The 20,368-nt window shown below is 43.1% G+C and overlaps 1 protein-coding gene across 1 annotated transcript in view; it reads left to right on the top strand.

Moving 5' to 3' along the window:
* The window catches only part of FAT4 (FAT atypical cadherin 4), a 119,540-nt gene that overhangs the window by 77,010 nt on the left and 22,162 nt on the right, over window positions 1-20,368 (top strand). The window contains exons 7-9 of the mRNA XM_054283824.1: window positions 7,841-8,021; window positions 11,319-11,569; window positions 13,901-18,250. Coding sequence (XP_054139799.1) covers window positions 7,841-8,021; window positions 11,319-11,569; window positions 13,901-18,250 — 4,782 coding nt within the window. The remainder of the gene's footprint in view (window positions 1-7,840; window positions 8,022-11,318; window positions 11,570-13,900; window positions 18,251-20,368) is intronic.

The raw sequence follows: 20,368 nt of genomic DNA, 5'->3' as shown, positions 1-20,368 counted from the left end.
GGTTTTCTGTTTCACTGTCTTTATTATTTTTGCTCTTTTGATACTGATACTAAAACTGTTGATGCAGTAGTTCTGCCTGATTTTTAAAATTTATTTCTAAATAAATAGGGAGAACTGAGATGGTGACACTCATCAATGAGTTCATAATGTTCATATTGTCTTACCATCTCTAAAATCAGGAGACAAGAGAATTGAGAGTGGCATTTTGTGGTTGTGGCAGTCTAATAGCAGGGTCTTGCCCTATCTCAGAGCCTAGAAACTGTTAATACTTTGACATTATTTTTGAAATAACCGGGTATAGCTCTTAAAAAAAAAAATCCAGGTTAATTTATTTAAACTGGAAAACAAGCAAGAATATAATGTTTAATACTTTAACATTTTCAAGTTAGGAAGAATTGTCTGTTTTTCAGTTTGCAAGCTGTTGCACTTCCTCCCTTATGTCTTCATTCATCCACCTTGCTCTGATTAGTTTGGAACTTCTACATCAAACTTAATTTTCAATTGTTCTTCTGCTTACATCACTTGCCTGTGAAATTCTGTTTCATATCTGCTAATGAGATCTCTGAATGTAATCTGTTTTGCAGAAGAGTACTTGGAGTAGTTGTTAAGCAGTTTATCAGCCTTTGAGAAAATACTAAAATTTTTCTAGTCTTGGTGATCTTAAACAGTTTTTTAAATTAAACATTGCACCTTATAAATTGTAAGTCAGCTAGCTCAATCTTCAAATAGAAAGCTACAATTTCAGGAAGCCTTAATTGCAAGGATAAAGCAAGTAAAACATGCACATATGGCCTGAACACTTAGCCTGCTGGTTAATCTTCTCTGTCTATACAGGGTGTTCTTAAAGCGTAATTCAAAATTGTGCATTACAGGAATTTCGCTGTGGGATATTCAGGAGTCACAAGCTGTCAAAAATTGCCTTAGTCAGCAGCCCCTGCAGGAGCCAGCTTCTCTGTTTTTACTGTTTACAGCAATAACTTACAACAAGGAGGAGTAATCTGGTGGTTTTAAGAAAGTTTTTTTTTAATGGCTCTGCCTTTCTCCTGAGCTGCAGTTCCACTTTGTTTCAATCTCGCTTCTGCCACAGAGGCCTTGGGTGGAGCACATGGCCATGCCCACTCTTTTTGCAGGCACAGGGAGATCATAAAACGATTTTGCCTGGAAGGGACCTTAAATCTCATTGAATTCCAACCTGCTGCCACAGTCAGGGGCACCTTCCATTAGCCCAGGTCACTCCAAGCCCCATCCAAACTGGCCTAGGACACTGCCAGGGCTGGGGCAGCCACAGCTTCCCTGTGCCAGGGCCCTGCCACCCTCGCAGGGAGCAATTCCTTCCTTGCACCCTTACAACCTGCCATGTGCCACCGTTTTTATGAACATTAAGTTCAGAATTTTCCTTAATTGTTCTTATTTTGAAACATTTGGTAAAGGCAGCCTCTTGCTCTGCAAATGATTGCATTTCTGGCTAAGAAATGTGCAGTATGTACGTGTGAGATTGTTGAATATCTTGAAGCTGTGCTATATATATATATTATACTTTATTGCATGGGTTTTTTTCTCAGTCTGTGTCTGTGTGCCTGTAGGTCTGTAACAGTGCTCCAGCTTTTTTTTGTTTTTACCTCTCTGGGTTAATAGCTGCAGGAAACTGCTCCTGATCAGAGGAGGAAAACAGGGATAGGGAAATATGTATATACACTAGAGGCTTTAAAATTGTCTCTCTGTGTGCCTGCAGCTCCTGTTCTTTCAACAGCACATTACATTCCTTGCAATGTGAAGTTGCCCCTGTCCTGAAGCTCCAAAGCTTAATGAATTCATGGGATGCAGTCAGTCAGGAATTTTGGTATCCAAATTTCAAACCCATGTGGATAAGACCAGATGAGAGATCCCATTGTGTTATTACTGTTATGGGACAGAGTTTTCTTTTGCACTCTCAGAACAGGTGTGAGTTTCTGGTTTCATGCACATGCACCAGCCTAAATGTGGCTGGACGTGCTGTTGCTTGAACAAGGTTGGGCTCTGGTCTAGTCAATAATTTATTATTTTGTTTTCACTTTTTATGTTCTCAGATTTAGTTCTGTTTGCTCCCAGTTTATTTAGGCTGCTGGATAGGGGTTGATACTCTCTTTTCTAATAACTGATGTAGTACAGAAAGTTCCTGTTGGTTTTTTTTCTTATTAAATAATCCTTGCAAAAGTACAGATCTGCCCCAACTACCAATCTATTCCCTTGGTTTTTGAAGTTCAAGTTCTGTTAAATCAGCTTTGGGTGTCAACTACTACTTTGTATCTAACTATGAGATAAACTCAAATTTGACATACTCAGAAATTTTGAAAATCTGAGTTTCCTGCATGTCTCATTCAGTCATCCACTGAACTGATTGAGAGTATGGATTGGTTCTAACTGTTTAATATCTTTTATTAGCCACTTATTTTAGCTTTTGTCTCAAAATAATCTAGGTTCACCAGTTTTTTTAAGAGTTAGCATGACAGCCTGTGGTGAAAAATTGAGTAAGAAGAAAACAAAGCACAGTCAACATACCCAGCCAGGACAAATATTTGTGGTACAATCTTGTAGAAAGGACTTTTTCTCATTTCACACACAGTTTCTTCTGTGTTCTTGGAAAATTAGTTAAAGTCATCCATGTTCCAAACCAAGCCTCGTGTGCACTGGAAATGCAAAGTGTAATGCAAGCTTGTTGCATATTCACTTAATGTAGCTCTGTGTTTATTTTAAAACTCACCAGCTGAGTGAGGCTCAGCACACTCGGTCTGCATTTAAATGCATTTAGAAAGATTGGCCACTTTATTGTGAGACAGGCCTTGTTTACTTGAGTGAAAAAGTTAATTCTCTGTGATAACACATACAACTCCTAGTCCTGGGACTCATTCACTGAGTGTTTGACTGGAGAAGTGAAATCCGCTTTGTTGCAAAGCAACACGTTTCACTGAGGCAAAAATTCCATTTCTGTTAAATTGCTTTCCAATTTTCAGGATAATGATGTGTTTAATTTACCACAAAACATGGTAAACTGCTTGCAGGATGAGTCTTGATTTGTCATTTAGATTCATTTTATTTAATTTTAATACTTTTTTTTTTCATTTTAGTGAAATGTATCTGTGGAGTTTTTTGCTTAAGTTTATTGTTAGTTTTCTAGCATGTGATTTTGATATTTTAATGCTGGCAAAAACTTCTGAGTTCCTGGTTTCTGAAAGGAATGATGGTTTTACTATCTGCTGTGCTAAGCATGGTGCAGACAGGACCTAGAAACCATTAAGGCTTCAAACAATATGTGGATGGCGTGCTGGACACATTCTCCTATTTCTAATTTTTGCTGTGAGCCAAGCAGCACCACGCAGCCGAGATAATTTCCAATAGCATCATCTTTTCCTGAGCTTTCTTGAAACACCTAAATGGCTTTGCAAGTTTCCTTTCATGGCTTTTTCTTGCTGCTCCAGTGCACTAAGTGCTCTGATCACTCCCCAGTCACCCAGATGTGGTGTGGAGAGCTGAACATGTACCAGAGCAGACGCTGCCACGTATTTTGGGGAGCCCCAGGGAGCCCAAAGAGGTCACCTTCCCCATTCCTCAGAACAAGGGACAAGCTCATGGGGCATGGTGCTCTCTTCTTCCAAGGCTGCATGGGTAGACCAAGGCAGTAGTGAAAACAGTCTTTAGGTGCATCCCTTGTGGGTGACCTGCTGTCTTTGAAGCATCAGCACAAGTGAGGGCAATAAGTGGCTTATGATGAGTTCATCCATCATAAGAATTGACCTCTCTTTGCTGGTTATGCAGCATTTGAAAAGCAAAGATTGCCAGGTTAAATGGTATTTCTCCCCACCATCACCTTCCTGTATTCTGTTCCCTTTCTTCTGTTTGAATTACTGTACAGAGCCAACATATTTCATCCCACCTCTCCTTGACAGGGAGAGGAAAAAATTGAGAGTGCTTGTTACAACTTTTAAAGTAAAAAGTTACAAATGTCATCATATTTTTTGGTGGTGATCAGCCTCAAGCGAGCATGGATGAATGGAGCAGAAAACCTGTTTGTAGCTCTTTGCCAGTGCCAGTCCCATCCTGCTGTGACAAGAGCCATCCTGCCCCATGCTGCTGCCTGCCTGCCCCACATTCCCCAGGGCTGTTTTTATGTCACTTCCCCAGTGTCCCGTGCAGAGAGGGGAGCACAGCCCAGTGCTGGCCCAGCCCAAGGTGGCCTCTCATAACCTCTCTCTCTGTAACTCATCCTCCACCACAGGCTCTCAAGATCTGCTCCTTCTCTTCATCCCCAGACGCATGTTTACTTGCAGATGTAAGCAAAAAGCTGAAATTTTTGGAAGAGCATTCGTGGGAAGCAGTTTTCCCCCTGAACTCAGCGTTGCTATTTTGACACCATCCCAGGTTAATCTCTATTTCAACAATGACGTGTGTGGACGTTTGTGGGACTGTCTGCTTAGTGTATATGTACAGCTGCCACCTAGGAAATAAACTGTGCAGTTCATAGAAACAGACCTCAGCCCACAGAGATGGGAAACCCACAACTATAATCCCAATTCTATATGAATGGCACCATCTTATAAAATTTAAAGATGTGATACTCGCTGAACGGGAACAGACAATTCAGTCTCTCCTGTTTAGTTCACATAGTCAATTTTATGTCCTTTCATTATTCGTCATTTGGTTGCTTCACTCCTCCATCCTTCTAGAAAACTCTTTTTCCAACTTGGATATTCTAAGACTCTGTGAGATGTAGTATTTTGGGATTTGGAAAAAAAACTTATTAGTTGTCTAACACTAGAGAAATGCTCTAGATGAGGAGCGTCTGACAAAGAAATACTGGCTGCTTCTGCCGAAAAATCATAGAAATTTTTAATGCAAGTTCACTAAGGGAAAAGTGTATGTTTCTTTGTGGCTTTAGCCCTCAGGGCTGTTTTTAAAAGTACTCAGAGGCTTGTGTGGCTGTGTACAGCAATTTTAGATAGGTTGTAACATGGCTGGTTTATTAAGAATGGTTTGGGGTCATCTTGTGTGCTTGGCTAATATTGCCGAACTTACACTAAATTTACTGCAGTTATTTATGCAAAATATTGAAATAGGGGTGATGCTCTACCATAATAAGAATTAAGTGACTTGGGGAAGATTTGCTATTGAAACAAAACTAAGAAGTCTGGGAACTCAGCCTGACTGTGGAAACTTCTTCTCTCACCACAAATATGACATGTACATTTTATGAAACCTGCTTATTACCAAGGGCCAAATTCTGTGGTCCTTATGCAAGCACAGCTTTCACTGGAAGTTCACTGAGGACGGTAGAATTTGGCCCTGAGCTATTTCTTTTCCATATGAAATTACTTCATTTGTAATTTCCTCTTCTTATATTTCTCAGTAACTGCAGAAATGTGAGCTAGTCATTTAATTTCGACTGAGTAAAAGCTTTGAGGACTCTCTGTGAAATTGCAACTTTGTCTTTTGGTGTAATAGAATAAAGGATTAATTTGGTGGACGTGATATTTTACTTAGAGGGGAAAAAAACCCCATATCTGGGTAACTACACAGACAGGAAACCAATGTAAATATGTGAGTTTTTCCATCCAAGTAAGATGAGAAAGGTTTGGGGTTTAGAACCGAGGACCAGTGACTTGGGATGCTACAAACAGCTGAATTAAAATGGGACTTCTGGGATGTGTGATTTTTCTGGCCTTGGCTTTGTCTTAGCAAATACATTTGAAACAGCGAGTTTCAGGTTTTAGCTGTGAGTTAGCTTTCTTTTCCGGGCTGAATTGCATTACTGATGCTCTTTGAATGTGACTTACCCAAGATTAATTTCTGAATTATATATAAATTGTTTAATCAGCTGCGAAACTTTACAACTTTCAACCTTTCATTTCATTAGCTGCGAGATGAATGTCAATAAAATGCGTTTGGAAGGCCAGAGCTTGATGACACATGCAGCAAACGCCGCTGAGGACTCTCTTTCCTTTAATGCAGTAATAATAAACACTTCACAGGCAATATTTCAGCAATCAAGAGCACTTTTGCAGGCTTTTCTATCTATATGTGTTTGGCTAAATGACAAAATCGTTAGTTAAAAAAAAAAAAGGCTAAAAAATGAGTCAGACTTATTGCCTTAATGCAACCTTCCTGGCTGAAAGCATATTAATTGGCAGAGTGAATTACCTCAGAGCAGAGCAGAGAAAGGCCTCTATTGTGTGATGTGAAATCTACACTCCTTGGCTTGCACGTTCTTTCCTCGGCCTTGTGATCCTTCCCCTCTGATCAGCAGCCTCCAAGCCCAGCCTTGTGACATTTATAACACCTTTCAATTGGAAGCTCTGTCATTCGGCCGTTTGGGCACTAAACCACGTTGCTGCCAAGCATTTTGTGGTGAAAAACCCTCCTGCCCGTGCTGAGGCTGCTCCCAGCTTCTTCCCGCCTCGCTTCCTCATCCTTCAAGGGTTAACATGTGGGAAAATGGGTTGCTATTTTCCCTTTTATGTAAGAACTGTGTGTTTGGAGCCCTTGCCAGGAGCAGAGAGGCCCGAGAGCAGAGCCAGCCTCCTTGCCAGCCCCGGGGCTGAGCTGCAGCAGTAACCATGGGTAGCAGTGGCCCAGTCCTTGGCCGGGCTGGAAGGACTGGGGCGGTCACGCGGGGCTGCCTGTGTTCCATCAAGTGACAGCTCCGTGTAATGTGCCTGCCTTGCAGCAAGGACTGCACCAATCTCCAGCCCAAAGCCTTTCAGTATCCTCGCTTTATCCCACTCCAGCAAATGCTGAATTGGTGTTTCTGAGATGGAAGGGGAAAGCAATGCAATCTTGGGTAAAAGAGGCATGGTCGTCATCTGTCTTTTGAGTAAAAGCGGCCATAACTGAAGTGTTTCATGCTCTGCTATCACTTTTTCCTTCTCCTTCCTAAGTACTCAAAGAAAGAAATGATGCCTTTCCTCCAGGGGAAGAATTGGGTTAGCAGGAGATGTCTTGCTGATTCTTGGCTTAAAAGAAGTGTAATGAATGGACTGACAAACTAACATGAACTTGTAAAAGTCTTCATTGTCTTTTTTTGGATTTGACAAAGGAAAAGCTGAAGAGGACAAACACTGAGAGATTGCACATGAATAAACATGCTATTTCATGCTCCTTGGTGCTCATCAGAGTTAAGTTTAGAATAGCAAGGAGGATGAAAGCCCTGGGTTAAATAAGTTCAGCCTGATTTCCCATAAGCCAGTATCCCATTGGAGCGAGCATTATTTGCTGCTATAGATGGTTGCTTCTGTGGAGAGAATGAGTCTCAACAGGGCTGGAGACTCACTGCAGCCTTCTCACCCGCTCCCAGAAGGTCTCCCCAGGTCAGGGTGCGACCGGCAGTGGAAAAGCCACGCGGAAAGCTGGGTTTGCCACTGTTTCCACTCCATTTGTTCTGTGGGTGAATAAATTGAGGGCTGGAGTCTTCACGTCTGTCAGCATGCCACCTTCGAAGGTCTTCTTGCAGAGGAATGGGAAAGTCAACCACATCTTCAAATTAGTCCTAATAGTTACAGGAAGGCTTTCTGAGCAGTTCCAAGACCATCTTTTTCCACTGAGCTTGTATTACAAAATATTTCTGGAATTAGATGGAGCAAGAAAAATAATAACTTTTTTATTTTTTTGTGTCTTTCACAACTTGTACTTTATGTCGAGATGACTTTGAAACAGACCTGACCCTGTTGTCTGTGTTGAGCTGGCTTCCTTGCTCTGTGAGCTGTGACATGCTCAAGCGCTCCGCTCCAAATCGGGGCTGGCAGGGCTCCGATCAGCATGCTGGTGTTTGTAACCTCTAGCACTTTGTACCCCCCCTCCCCCTTCCCCACAGGATCTCCTGCCCTCACTGGCACTGGAACCATCGCTGTCACAGTGGATGATGTCAATGACAACGTCCCCACGTTTGCCTTTAATACGTATTTTGCCACTGTTCCGGAGGATGCTCCCACGGGGACAGATATTTTGCTGGTAAACTCCTCAGATGCCGATGCTTCTACAAATGCTGTTATTAGGTAGGTCGATTACTGTTGCTCCATGTACCACTGCCTCATATCCTGCCTGAAGATTTCTTTTTCCCCGGTGTTCATCACCAGCATGCCTTAAAGCTGTAAGACAAAAAACAGAACAGCTTTGTGTGTGTAACTAAATTACTTGGGCAAATCTGTCTTTTTGTTGCTTGTAGGCTTTTAGAGTTATATTGAGGACAAATAGAGTTGTGGAGTTATTTTTTTACTGAGTGAAAAGCAAGATAGTTTAATTTGCAGCTGCACCCACTACCTGCCTTGCTGCTGCATTTCTACCTTTTCATGCAGTGAGGAATTTTCACTGAAAGCAAATGTGCCCCTTGAGTAAAGCTTTGGTCAGTTAATGCCTTCAGTGTAGCATGAAAATTACCCAAGGTAAATCACAAAGCTTATGCCATTCAGAAAACCAGTAAAAAGTTGGAATTTGGCAGTTCTGCGCAGGGCTCAGTTGATAAAACTTAACTGGGCTCTGTTCTGCACACTGGCCATTCCCAGTTCCACAGACAAGAGTAACGAAGATGCTGAGTGGCAGTGACAAGCTCAAGTTATCCACTGAGGACAGATACATTGCCAAAGGAATGCAAAGCAAATTAATATTAGTTCTTAATCTTACCACGTTTTACTTTTGTGGCTGCAAACATCGCTGTTTCCAAATTCACAAAACAGGATATAAAAGTAGCTTCCTTGTTTACCTTTGTTAGTTCACCTCAGTTCCTTTTTCAAAGAGCATAAGAATACCACTGTGTCACTTTTTTTAAAAGGAAGTAATATAAAACAGAACTATGTTGTGGCAAAACGCTGTCTACAAAATACTGAAATATTTTCTTTCCAACTAGCTACAAGCCAGAAATAGAAGCTTGACATCTAGACATCTTTAGATATTTGAAAATCATCCAAAATTACCATTTATTAAATTGTGAAACAATCAAGCTTTTAATTCTGTTCACTCATAGTCTAAGAAACTATTTCTGGCAAGCTCCTTTATAAAAAAAAGAATTCCATGCAGAGCATGAATGACTGTAACGATTATGTCCCATAATCAGAAATTATCAGAGTGCTCTTGGGTTTCTTTAGTGTGGTTAAATTGCTTTAATATCTCTGCCATTAGTCTTTGTCATTCACTCAGTACCTCATCATAGAATTAGTTGATAAAAATATTTTTTCCCTTCATAAGTAGCTATTAAAACATTGTTTTCAGATTTTGCTTTATACTCTTCAGGCTCAGGAACAGACTTTGTTTTTCTTGGACAGAATTTGTCCAGATTCAGCATTTAAAGTGGATCTTAAAGTATGGCTGGTATTACAAAAGTGGTGAAAGCCAGAAAGAGCAGAACATGTATGGCTGTCGTGTCAGAGGTGCTGAGCACTCAGAACTCCTTTTCTGTCTTGTTAGAATCAGTTCAAAATTAAACCTTTGCTTTCCAATAGGGGTATTTAAAATTCTTGGCTAACATTTTCATGCAAAGTCAAAAAACGTGCTGTGTTTTGAAAGAAGTGTTTAAGTTTCTGCGAAGCTGTCACCTGTCCATACGTGCCAACTCTTGCTCTCCTGTTTCTGGTGATAACCTGTGAAGTCATTAAAGGAGGGTGATGGGTTGTAAATGGCAGTGTACACTTGAGCAGTCCTGTTAAAGACAGTAGACATAAGAGTCAAAAGGCCCCATTTTAAGTGTTTGGATCAAATTCCTTTTATGCCACTTGCCACTATTAGAATTTCAAGGGGTTTTTGGTTTTGCTTAGTTTTTTGGGGGTTGAGTTTGGATTTTTTTGCAGTTCTGTTGAGACACGTACACTGTCCAGTTGGTTTGCATGCAGGTACAATTCAGAATATGGTATGATAAATCTAATATGTCTTTATTATTTCCTTAAAAAAAAAAATATCATGCTATCTTTCCAGTGCTAGCTTGTGGAAACACAGAAAAGAAAGTTTCTCTCTCTGCAGTACCCCACTCAGGGTTAAATCACTGCAAATCACAGATGAAATGTGCCTGGTGCTGCTGTTTAGGGAGATCTAAGTGGTGCTTTAGGCTTTGTGCACATTCTTTCTATTCTAGGTGCACATTGCTGTGGCTGGAGAATAATTGCATATGGCCATCACATTATATCATAATTAAGCAATTAAAGCATGCTCGTGGCGTTCTGCAGAGATTAATGACTGAGCAGGAGAAGTTGCCACAGCTTATTACACAGGCTGGCTCTCAACCTTCTCAGTGCAGATTCTGGGCTGTGTTATTACTGCTGTCATAACCTGTTCTGGTCTTAAAGAGGTGAAGATAGGAATATTAATCTCTTTCATTAAAGCCACTTTATTCTGAGTCTTTCATAGAATCATACCTCAGAAAAGCTGCTGCTGTGCTGTAGCAGAGGAGCAGGGCTGACCATAGCTGTGTTGGTTATGATATTAAATATGAGAATTGTTCATTTGAGCCAGTTTTTGTTTCCATTGTTTTCTCACAAGTCCATTATCTGAATTATTAAAAAAGGTAATATTAACCAAATACCTTTAAAAACGCATCTTTGAGATTCCTGCTGTACGAACACAAGCTGGATAAGCATTCCAAACAGGGGACAAACTCAGTGTGGTAGGAAGGCAGAGGTAGCCCCTACAACACGCCTGCAGTGAGCACACAGTCAGTTCTTATCAGATCATGTGGGGATGTGTGCCCACACAGACACACCCACCAGTCTGAGGGTTAAACTCTGGTCCCAGTTAGTCTCTGTTAACAGAGCTCTGTGGTTACTAATTTGCTATGAATTGCTGTAAATTCACATTGAAATCTTGAATGGCAAAACTAAGTATCAGGAAACAATATGGATATTAAATGTTCATTTTATTTTGTAAAGCTGTCATCGTTTTATTTCAAAAATACTTTTGTATTTTCTAACTATATTCTGCAGGTTCGTTTAAGAGGTACATGAGCCTTTTGGTGTAATAGTTCATGCATTAGCCCAGGGAAATCAGCACTAGAGGATGTCTCCAGTAGGCAGTTTTGAGAGTATGTCCAGTGGTATCTTTCAAATATCCAAAGGCTCAGTCAGCTCGTGTTGGAAATTTGTGTTAAACAGCTATGCTTGGAAATCCCCAGAAATGTGATTATGACAGGCCTTGAAATTTGAAAAAGTCAAACAGTGAGGACAGATGGAGAGTCAGATGAAAATGTGACAGTCTGTGTTGATACCCCTCAGTGTGGTGGTCTGAAGAGTATAGAAAATGGTTATTAATGCAGCAGGCTGCCTTTTGAAATACTAACCCAATTTTTCTCCCTTGCTTCTCCTTTCCAACAGCTACAGGCTTAGGGGCGGCAATTCCCAATTCACCATCAACCCTTCCACGGGCCAGATCATCACCAGCGCTCTCCTGGACCGGGAGGCGAGGCAGAACTACACCCTGGTGGTGGTGGCCAGCGACGGGGGCTTCCCCAGGGCTCTGTCCAGCTCCGCCAGCGTGCTGGTGGCCGTGGCTGACGTGAACGACAACCCGCCCAGGTTCCAGCACCACCCCTACGTCACCCACGTGCCGTCGCCCACCGCTTCAGGTAACCCTGGCACCTCCATAGACAGGGAATCACGGAGTGGCTTGGGATGGAAGGCACCTTAAACGTCATCTAGTAGTAACCCGCTTGTCATGGGCAGGGGCGTCTTCCTCTAAATCAGGTTGCTCCAAGTTCCCACTCAGCCTGGCCTCGAACACTTTCAGGGATTCTGAATGCGGGGATTTCAGGGATTCAGGAATTCACGGCTTCTCTGGGCAACATCTTAATGGAATGCTCAGCTGTGCCATAGAAATGTTTCTGAGGTGTTTCTCTGAAGCTCTTTTCCTGGGATTGTCTTTGTGCTGCATGGGAATGAGGAATAACAAACCTCAAGTTACCATCCACAGTTTAGCAGGTTTTTTCTTTTGGGTTCCTCCCATCCAAATTCAATTATGTTTGTGTAGTTACATAAAGTACATATACTGTAAATGATCACCCACTCAAAAAAGTTATTATTTTGCTAGGGTTAGGAAGACAATGGCCTGTTTTTATTTCTGAAAGTCTCCTCTGAGCAATTCCTAAACAGGATTTTGACAGCCTCTTCCAAAAATGCCGTGTCTATTTAAGATGTTAATTATGTTGCCTTTCCTTGAGCCAAGTGGTGAAGTAAAATAAAATAAAAGTAATCAAGCAGCACTCTTCCTTTGAACCTACACCCAAATTAAAGTTACTTCACTCAACACAGGAGTTAATTTCTGGTTCAGCTCATGTTCCATGTTTTCACATACACACACATACATGGATATGTGATGCCTACGGAGAGGATTCCATGACAAATGGTTTGCAAAACAAATTTTCTTTTAACAGAAAAAAAAGATTTCCATGTCTTGGATTTTGTCTCTTAATTTTAAACAATTGCAAATACTTCTCCTTTTTATGGAAGAATGAATTTGTTTACAATTCTTCTCTCTTTCCAGAACAGCATTATGAAATTGTTTTATTATTGCATTGGTGAAACATCATGTAATCAGACTAGTACCTTTGCCTGGTTGTTTTTGGGATGTTTCTTCAAATTCTTTTCACAAGGGGTACACATAGGTTGAACTGATGTTTTTTGGTAATATCCTTTTGGGTGCTTTTTGTATGAAATTTCTTACAACTAGAAACCTAAGCTATGTTTACTCTGTTTTAAACTTAGCATAAACCTAGGGATGTATCCACTTTTCTTATTTACAACTTCCTTTTCTTTTTGGTATTTTTAATCGAGTTTAAAAAGAGGAACTTGTAATAATATTAATATTTTTTGAATAACTGAAGCACAAAAGAAATCTTCATTTCTTCCTGTCCCATTTCCCACAAGGGTTTGAATACTGTTCTTGTCTAAATATTCCTGCCCCTGGAGTACAAATCACTGCACATGACAAACAGTGACATGAAGTATAGTTTTAAGGGATGCTGTCAAAGTCATTCCTGCCTCTAAATGATTTTCCCTTAAGAGGTTGAAAACAGCATGATTTTTATACAAGACTGGTTGTTTTCTAAATTTTAGTAAGAGTAAAACATCAACAGTGTTCTGCAAATTGGTTGGACAGTGTCAAATTTGAAAGGCATATCACGCTTCAGATCTGTAATATCTGGTGAGGAAGAACACCCTGGGTTCTCCTTGCAAGTGTGCAAATGTAGAGGGTAATACAAATGGTGCGCATACAGTCAAGCATAAATTCAAAAGACCTGAAAAGTCTGAGTGTAATCATGTTATTGTACTAGTGTGCAATAGTTTTGTATTCCTATTTTACCAATGTGTTTTTAAAAATGCAGTCCTCTTAGTTCCTGTCCTTGGAATACTCTTAGAAAATTAGAAGTAAGGGGCTAGAGGGGAGAAAGAAGGAGCACCTGGGGAGCAGGAAGAGAGGGATTGCAAGGGACAGTGGTGTAGGGTAAATATCCATGGATGCTGCCTGTTCACTTATGTAACCTTAATAGTCCTTGAATTCCAGGGTGAAGTTTTTTCGTGGATAAACAGGCTAAGAGTAATTTTAAAAATCAAAATAGCATTCAGTCTTACTGGGTTTATGGTTTTTACTGTGGGAATGTTCTAGAAGCAGGATGCTAGGCCTCCAAAGGCTGCTGGTCTGTTTCCCAGTTTCTGAGATCTGTGTGTCCATCTCTCTAAATGCAGTGTCCTGTTTTTCAACTCAGTGTTTTTTGGCTCCATGCATGTCTTGTGGACTCACAGACCCACCTGCCCCTTGCTGAACTCACTTTTTTGTGACAAAAGCAGTTCATTTTCAGGGCAGTGTGAGGAGGAGCATGCTGCTCCAGGATGTGCTTCAGACTGAAAGGCTGGCATGACGTTTCTCACAGTGACTGACCTAGCTTTGTTCTGCATTTCAGGCTCATTCGTGTTTGCGGTGACTGTCACCGACGCAGATGCCGGCTCCAACGCCGAGCTCCATTATTCCCTTGTGGGGAAGAACTCTGAGAAGTTCCACATTGATCCAGCAAGGGGGGCAATCCTGGCTGCAAAACCACTGGCGGGAGAGTCCGAAGTCACCATTTCTGTTCACGTGAGAGATGGCGGCCGGTACCCCAAGACAGACTCTACCACTGTCACCGTGAGGTTTGTGGACAAAGCCCAATTTCCTCGCGTTCAGGCAGAGCAGGAGACCTTCACGTTCCCTGAAAACCAAGCGGTCGGGACACTTGTCACCACCATCTCTGGGTCTTCAGCCAGAGGAGGCTCCTTGTCCTACTACATTGCCAGTGGTAACGTGGGCAGCACCTTCCTGGTGGACCAGGTGACGGGACAGCTTTCTGTCGGGCGGGCTTTAGATTTCGAGGCCGTGCAGAAGTACGTGGTGTGGATTGAGGCCAGGGACAACGGCTTTCCCCCCTTTTCCTCCTACAAGAAATTAGAAGTATCGGTGATTGACGTCAACGACAATGTGCCGGAGTTTGAGCAAGATCCCTTCATTGCAGAAATAGCAGAGAACCTGTCCCCACGGAAGATACTGACTGTGGCTGCTGTTGACAGGGACAGTGGTCTGAATGGACAGCTCAATTATGAAATAATTGAGGGCAATACTGAAAACAGTTTCAGTATCAATCGAGCCACTGGTGAGATCAGAAGCGTCCGGCCCTTGGACAGGGAGAAACTGTCTCAGTACACGCTAACCATAAAAGCTTCAGATAAAGGCACTCCGCTCCAGAGCACGACTGTCAAAGTTATCATTAATATTTTAGATGAAAATGACAATGCTCCGAGGTTTTCACAGATTTTCAGTGCTTCTGTGCCTGAAAATGCTCCTCTGGGTTTTACAGTAACACGAGTCACAACATCAGATGAGGACATCGGGGTGAATGCAGTCAGCAGGTACTCCATAAGGGATACGAGTCTCCCGTTTGCCATAAATCCCAGCACTGGGGACATCACCATCAGCAGACCACTGAACAGGGAGGACACCGACCGCTACAGGATCAGGGTCTCTGCACATGACTCGGGGTGGACGGTGAGCACAGATGTCACCATATTTGTCACAGATGTCAATGACAATGCCCCACGATTTACAAAACCATCCTATTACCTGGAGTGTCCCGAGCTTCCTGGGATTGGGCTAAAGGTCACCCAGGTTTCAGCCACCGATCCAGATGAAGGGTCCAATGGTCAAGTCTTCTACTTCATAAAATCCCAGTCCGAGTTTTTCCGCATTAACGCAACCACGGGAGAGATTTTCAACAAGCAGTACTTAAGGTACCAAAACTCCAGCGGTTCCAGCAATGTCAACATCAACAGGCACAGCTTCATAGTGACATCGTCAGACCGGGGCAGTCCCCCGTTGGTGAGTGAGACCACCGTCACCATAAACGTGGTAGACAGCAATGACAACGCACCGCTCTTCCTCGCCCCTAAATATTTCACTCCTGTCACTAAGAATGTGAAGGTTGGCACAAATTTGATTAAAGTTACTGCGGTGGATGACAAGGACTTTGGCTTGAATTCTGAAGTGGAGTACTTCATCTCTGATGAGAGCAAAACTAATAAATTCAGACTGGACAGGAGTACAGGCTGGATTTCTGTGTCATCTTCACTAATGGCTGATTTGAACAAAAACTTCCTGTTTAAAGTGAAAGCCAAGGACAAGGGTAATCCCCCGCTCTCATCCGAGGTAGCTGTTGAAATAGTAGTGACAGAAGAAAATTACCACACACCCGAGTTTTCCCAGAGCCGCATGAGCGTTACTATCCCGGAGAGCTACTCTGTTGGAGCCGTGGTCAGGACGATTTCAGCACGGGACAGAGATGCTGCCATGAACGGATTAATCAGCTACAATATTTCCTCTGGAAATGAAGCTGGAGTCTTTGCTATTAATACCACCACTGGTACACTGACACTAGCCAAACCACTTGATTTTGAGTTATACCAAAAGCACGAGCTGGTCGTCACTGCCACGGATGGAGGATGGGTGTCCCAAACAGGCTACTGCAGTGTCACTGTTAATGTCATTGATGTCAATGACAACTCCCCAGCATTCAGCCCTGAGGAGTATTTTCCCACCGTGCTAGAAAATGCCCCCAGTGGGACAACTGTTATTTGTTTAAATGCCACTGATGCTGACTCTGGGTCTAACGCTGTGATTGCGTATGCCATCCAGTCCTCAGACAGTGACCTCTTTGTCATCGACCCCAACACGGGAACCATCACCACCCAGGGATTTCTAGACTATGAAACGAAGCAGAGTTACCATCTAACAGTAAAGGCTTTTAATGTTCCAGATGAAGAGAGGTGCAGCTTTGCTACTGTCAACATCCAATTAGAAGGGACAAATGAATACGTGCCTCGTTTTGTGTCCAAGCTTTATTATTTTGAGGTTTCAGAGGCAGCCCCCAAAGGTACTGTTGTAGGTGAAGTTTTTGCAAGTGATCGTGATATGGGCATTGATGGAGAAGTCCACTACCTCATCTTTGGCAGCAGCAGAAAGAAGGGCTTCCAGGTGGATGAGAAAAGCGGCCAGATCTACGTTTCAGGACCTCTTGACAGAGAAAAAGAAGAACGAATCTCTTTGAAAGTCCTTGCAAAAAATTTGGGGAGCATTCGTGGTGCAGATATAGATGAAGTAACTGTTAATATCACAATCCTGGATGCCAACGATCCTCCCGTTTTTACCTCGGGAGCCTACAATATACGGATCAGCGAGGGTGTTCCTCCAGGCACCCATGTCACATTTGTCAGTGCCTTTGATTCAGATTCTGTCCCTAGCTGGAGCAGGTTTTCCTATTTTGTCGGGTCTGGCAATGAGAACAGCGCCTTTTCCATCAACCCACAGACGGGACAGGTGACGGTCACTGCAGAGCTGGATCGAGAAACGCTGCCTGTCTACAACCTCTCTGTGCTGGCCATTGATTCGGGAACGCCATCCGCGACAGGAAGTGCCTCTCTGGTGGTAACTTTGGAAGACATCAACGACAACGGGCCTACCTTGTCCACCAGCCAAGGAGAAGTCCTGGAGAACAACCGCGCAGGAACGCTGGTGATGACGCTGCAGTCGTCGGATCCCGATCTCCCTCCCAACCAAGGCCCTTTCACATATTACTTGCTCAGCACGGGCCCTGCCACCAGCTACTTCAGCCTCAGCACTGCTGGAGTCCTGACAACGACAAGGGAGATTGACAGGGAGCAAATCAGCGATTTCTACCTCTCGGTGATTACCAGAGACTCTGGCATTCCTCAGATGTCTTCCACAGGAACTGTGCAGATCAAGGTAATAGACCAAAACGACAACCCGTCGCAGCCCAGAACAGTAGAAATCTTTGTTCATTATTATGGCAACCTCTTCCCAGGTGGAATTTTGGGCAACGTAAAGCCGCAGGATCCAGATGTGCTGGACAGCTTCCAGTGCTCCCTCACCTCAGGAGTCACCAGCCTTTTCAGCATTCCCGGGGGCACCTGTGAGCTGCACTCGCAGGCGAGGTCCACAGATGGCACGTTTGACCTGGGTGTCCTCAGCAACGATGGGCTGCACGGAGCTGTCACCAGCAGCGTCCGCGTCTTCTTTGCGGGCTTCAGCAACGCCACCATCGACAACAGCGTCCTGCTCCGCCTCAGCGCCCACAGCGTGCGCGACTTCCTCACCAACCACTACCTGCCCTTCCTGCGCATCGCCAGCTCCCAGCTGACGGGGCTGGGCACGGCCATCCAGCTCTACGGCCTCTCTGAGGACAGCAACCACACCTTCCTGATGGCGGCCGTCAAGCGCGGCAACAACCAGTACGTGAGCCCCAGCGGCGTGGCCACCTTCTTCGAGAGCATCAGGGACGTGCTCTTCCGCCAGAGCGGCGTGCGCGTCGAGGCCGTGGACCACGACTGGTGCCTGCAGAGCCCCTGCCAGAACGGGGGGAGCTGCCTGAGGAGGCTGGCAGTGAGCCCCGCCCTGAGGACCCACGAGAGCGTCCCCGTCATCGTGGTAGCCAACGAGCCGCTGCGGCCCTTCGTGTGCCGGTGCCTGCCGGGCTACGAGGGGAGCCTGTGCGAGAGCGACATCGACGAGTGCCTCCCGTCACCCTGCCACAACGATGGCACCTGCCACAACCTGGTGGGGGGCTTCTCCTGCAGCTGCCCCGAGGGCTTCACCGGCATGGCCTGCGAGAGGGACGTCAACGAGTGCCTTTCCAACCCCTGCAAAAACGGTGCTGCCTGCCAGAACTTCCCAGGAAGCTTCAACTGCGTTTGTAAAACCGGGTACACAGGTACGTGTTTGCTCCTCTATGTACCTTACAGTCCAGAAAAGATGGCAAGAGTGCCTTCTTAGCCCAAAACTGGCTGAATACAAGCATCCCCCTGGATGAAGAGATCATGCGAAATGAGGTATTAATAGTGTGAAAGCTCAGAATACCCAGATGCCTGCAATATTATTTTATTTTAGCTCTCTCCCAAGGTAAATCTCACTTACCTGATTTGCATTAGAACAGAAAGATTTTTGCAAGGGCTATTCAGTTTTTTTAAGCGTGTGAGAACCATTTCCAATGCTTCAGTATGATTTTGCTGTACATGTTATTGTTATGCATATTGTGGGAGCATTTCAAGTCTGCTAGAAGTGTGCCAAGCAAGAAATTCAGCCTCTGCCCCAAATTACTTGCAGGACAGAAAACAGATGAAGAATATGGGAAAAAAACCAGAATTCAGGCAAAATGGTCAACCCCTCTGTTCTGTATTTTGTTCCTTTGTAATTTATTTTTTTCATTAAGCGCAGAAATGTCTGCAGCATTTCTACCCCTTCTGAGTATTTTTTTCTCTGATATTCATTACACATTGAAACACAGCAGCGTTGTAACCCAGTAAAGCAAACTAATCTGTGCTTCTGCTGTGAGTAGGATATTTAAGGTCTGAGCAATTTTATCCAGTGCTTATAGCCACTTTTCTTAGAAATCAGCTAAAAAAAAAACTAACTAGAGGAGATTTAGGCAAGATTTTCAGTGCCTTTTCTAAGGAGCATTTCTGCATTGAGGAAGCCCCAGGGCAGCCCAGCTGAGCCCAGCTCTGTCCATTCTGGTGTGGGACTTGCCACCACCACAGCTCACCTGTAGCCCACAGAGGGATCCAGGGATCCTGTGTTCCTTTGGGTGAAGTGGGTCTGTGCGGGAGAAAATGAGGAGAAGTTAATTTCAAATTAAAGGTTTAATTACTTAATTTAAATTGCAGCTGCAGCAGCGGATACATATTCAGTGCAGTATCAAGGACACTGATGAGATCTTCTGCATGAACCTCACAAATGTGCTCCTGAGCCTCAGGTCAGGAGCAATTGCTGTTAATTGACAAGCAGTTCTAATTAAATTATTAATCCAGGATTTTATTTCATGTTGTATTAGCATATCAAATTATTTTGCCAGGAGCATGGCAAAATAATTGTAGAGCACCTATGCCCTGTAACTCTTGAGGACATTAGCACCAGAGAGTACATGGGCATGTGTTTGCTGCTGCAGTGAAGCAAAACACTTCATTAACTCTAGCAGCAAACTACAGTGTATGCCTCTAGACTGTAATTTGAAACATTTATGAAGCATCCAGCTGATTTCTTCTGGTATTATATTCATATATTAATGCTCAACCCTTATGTCAGCTAAAAATCAAGCACTGCATGTGACAAGCTTAAAAAAAAAAAAAAGATGAGTATTTTTGCTAAGAGAATGTGATGAGAGACTCTTAGAGTTTGAAGTGTTGGATTTCTTTCATGCCATAAATTAAGTGTGGCATCTGATAGAAGCTTTCTTAAACTCCTTGTCAACACAAATAACCTTAAAATAGACTGCCACTGTGGCAGACATTTCTATTTGGGAGTCAGATGTTGTTTAATCAGTTGGCCATTGCAGAATCAAGAGTTATTAAAGTGTCCTGAGATTAATTGGTCAAGACAGAAAACAAATGGCACCAGTGTAATTAAAAGACAAAATATCTTCGGAGTTTAATATCAACAGAGCTTCTTAGATAAGATCACAGTTATCACACAGTATATTTAGACATTTTATGTCTGCAAAAGCATATTTGAAATTCTTCAAATTAAATATTCAATAGGTTCTGCAAACAAATGTCAGTGTACTGATTGTTTGAGAATGCTTGACATAGAGGCTATTATGTCATTATTATACTGCCAACAGAAAGAGAGCACAGCTGCTTGAGCTCTTAATTTGCATTCATATGTGATTAAAGATAGCCACAGTAGATGTAAAAATAAAGCCTTAAACTGTTTCTTCGTGGATATAAGCCTTGAGTGCCTCAACAGCAACAAAACAGAGGCATCCAAAATAGCGGATTTCTAATTCAGTTCCCCATATACATAGTTTTGCTTCTCTATGCTGGAATGAAAATAC

Source organism: Melozone crissalis, unplaced genomic scaffold, assembly GCF_028551555.1.
Source record: "Melozone crissalis strain CALT ecotype California unplaced genomic scaffold, PUWL_Pcris_2 ptg000039l_1, whole genome shotgun sequence".
NCBI classification, from domain to species: Eukaryota; Metazoa; Chordata; class Aves; order Passeriformes; family Passerellidae; genus Melozone; species Melozone crissalis.
This window is presented reverse-complemented; position numbering and strand designations above follow the sequence as displayed.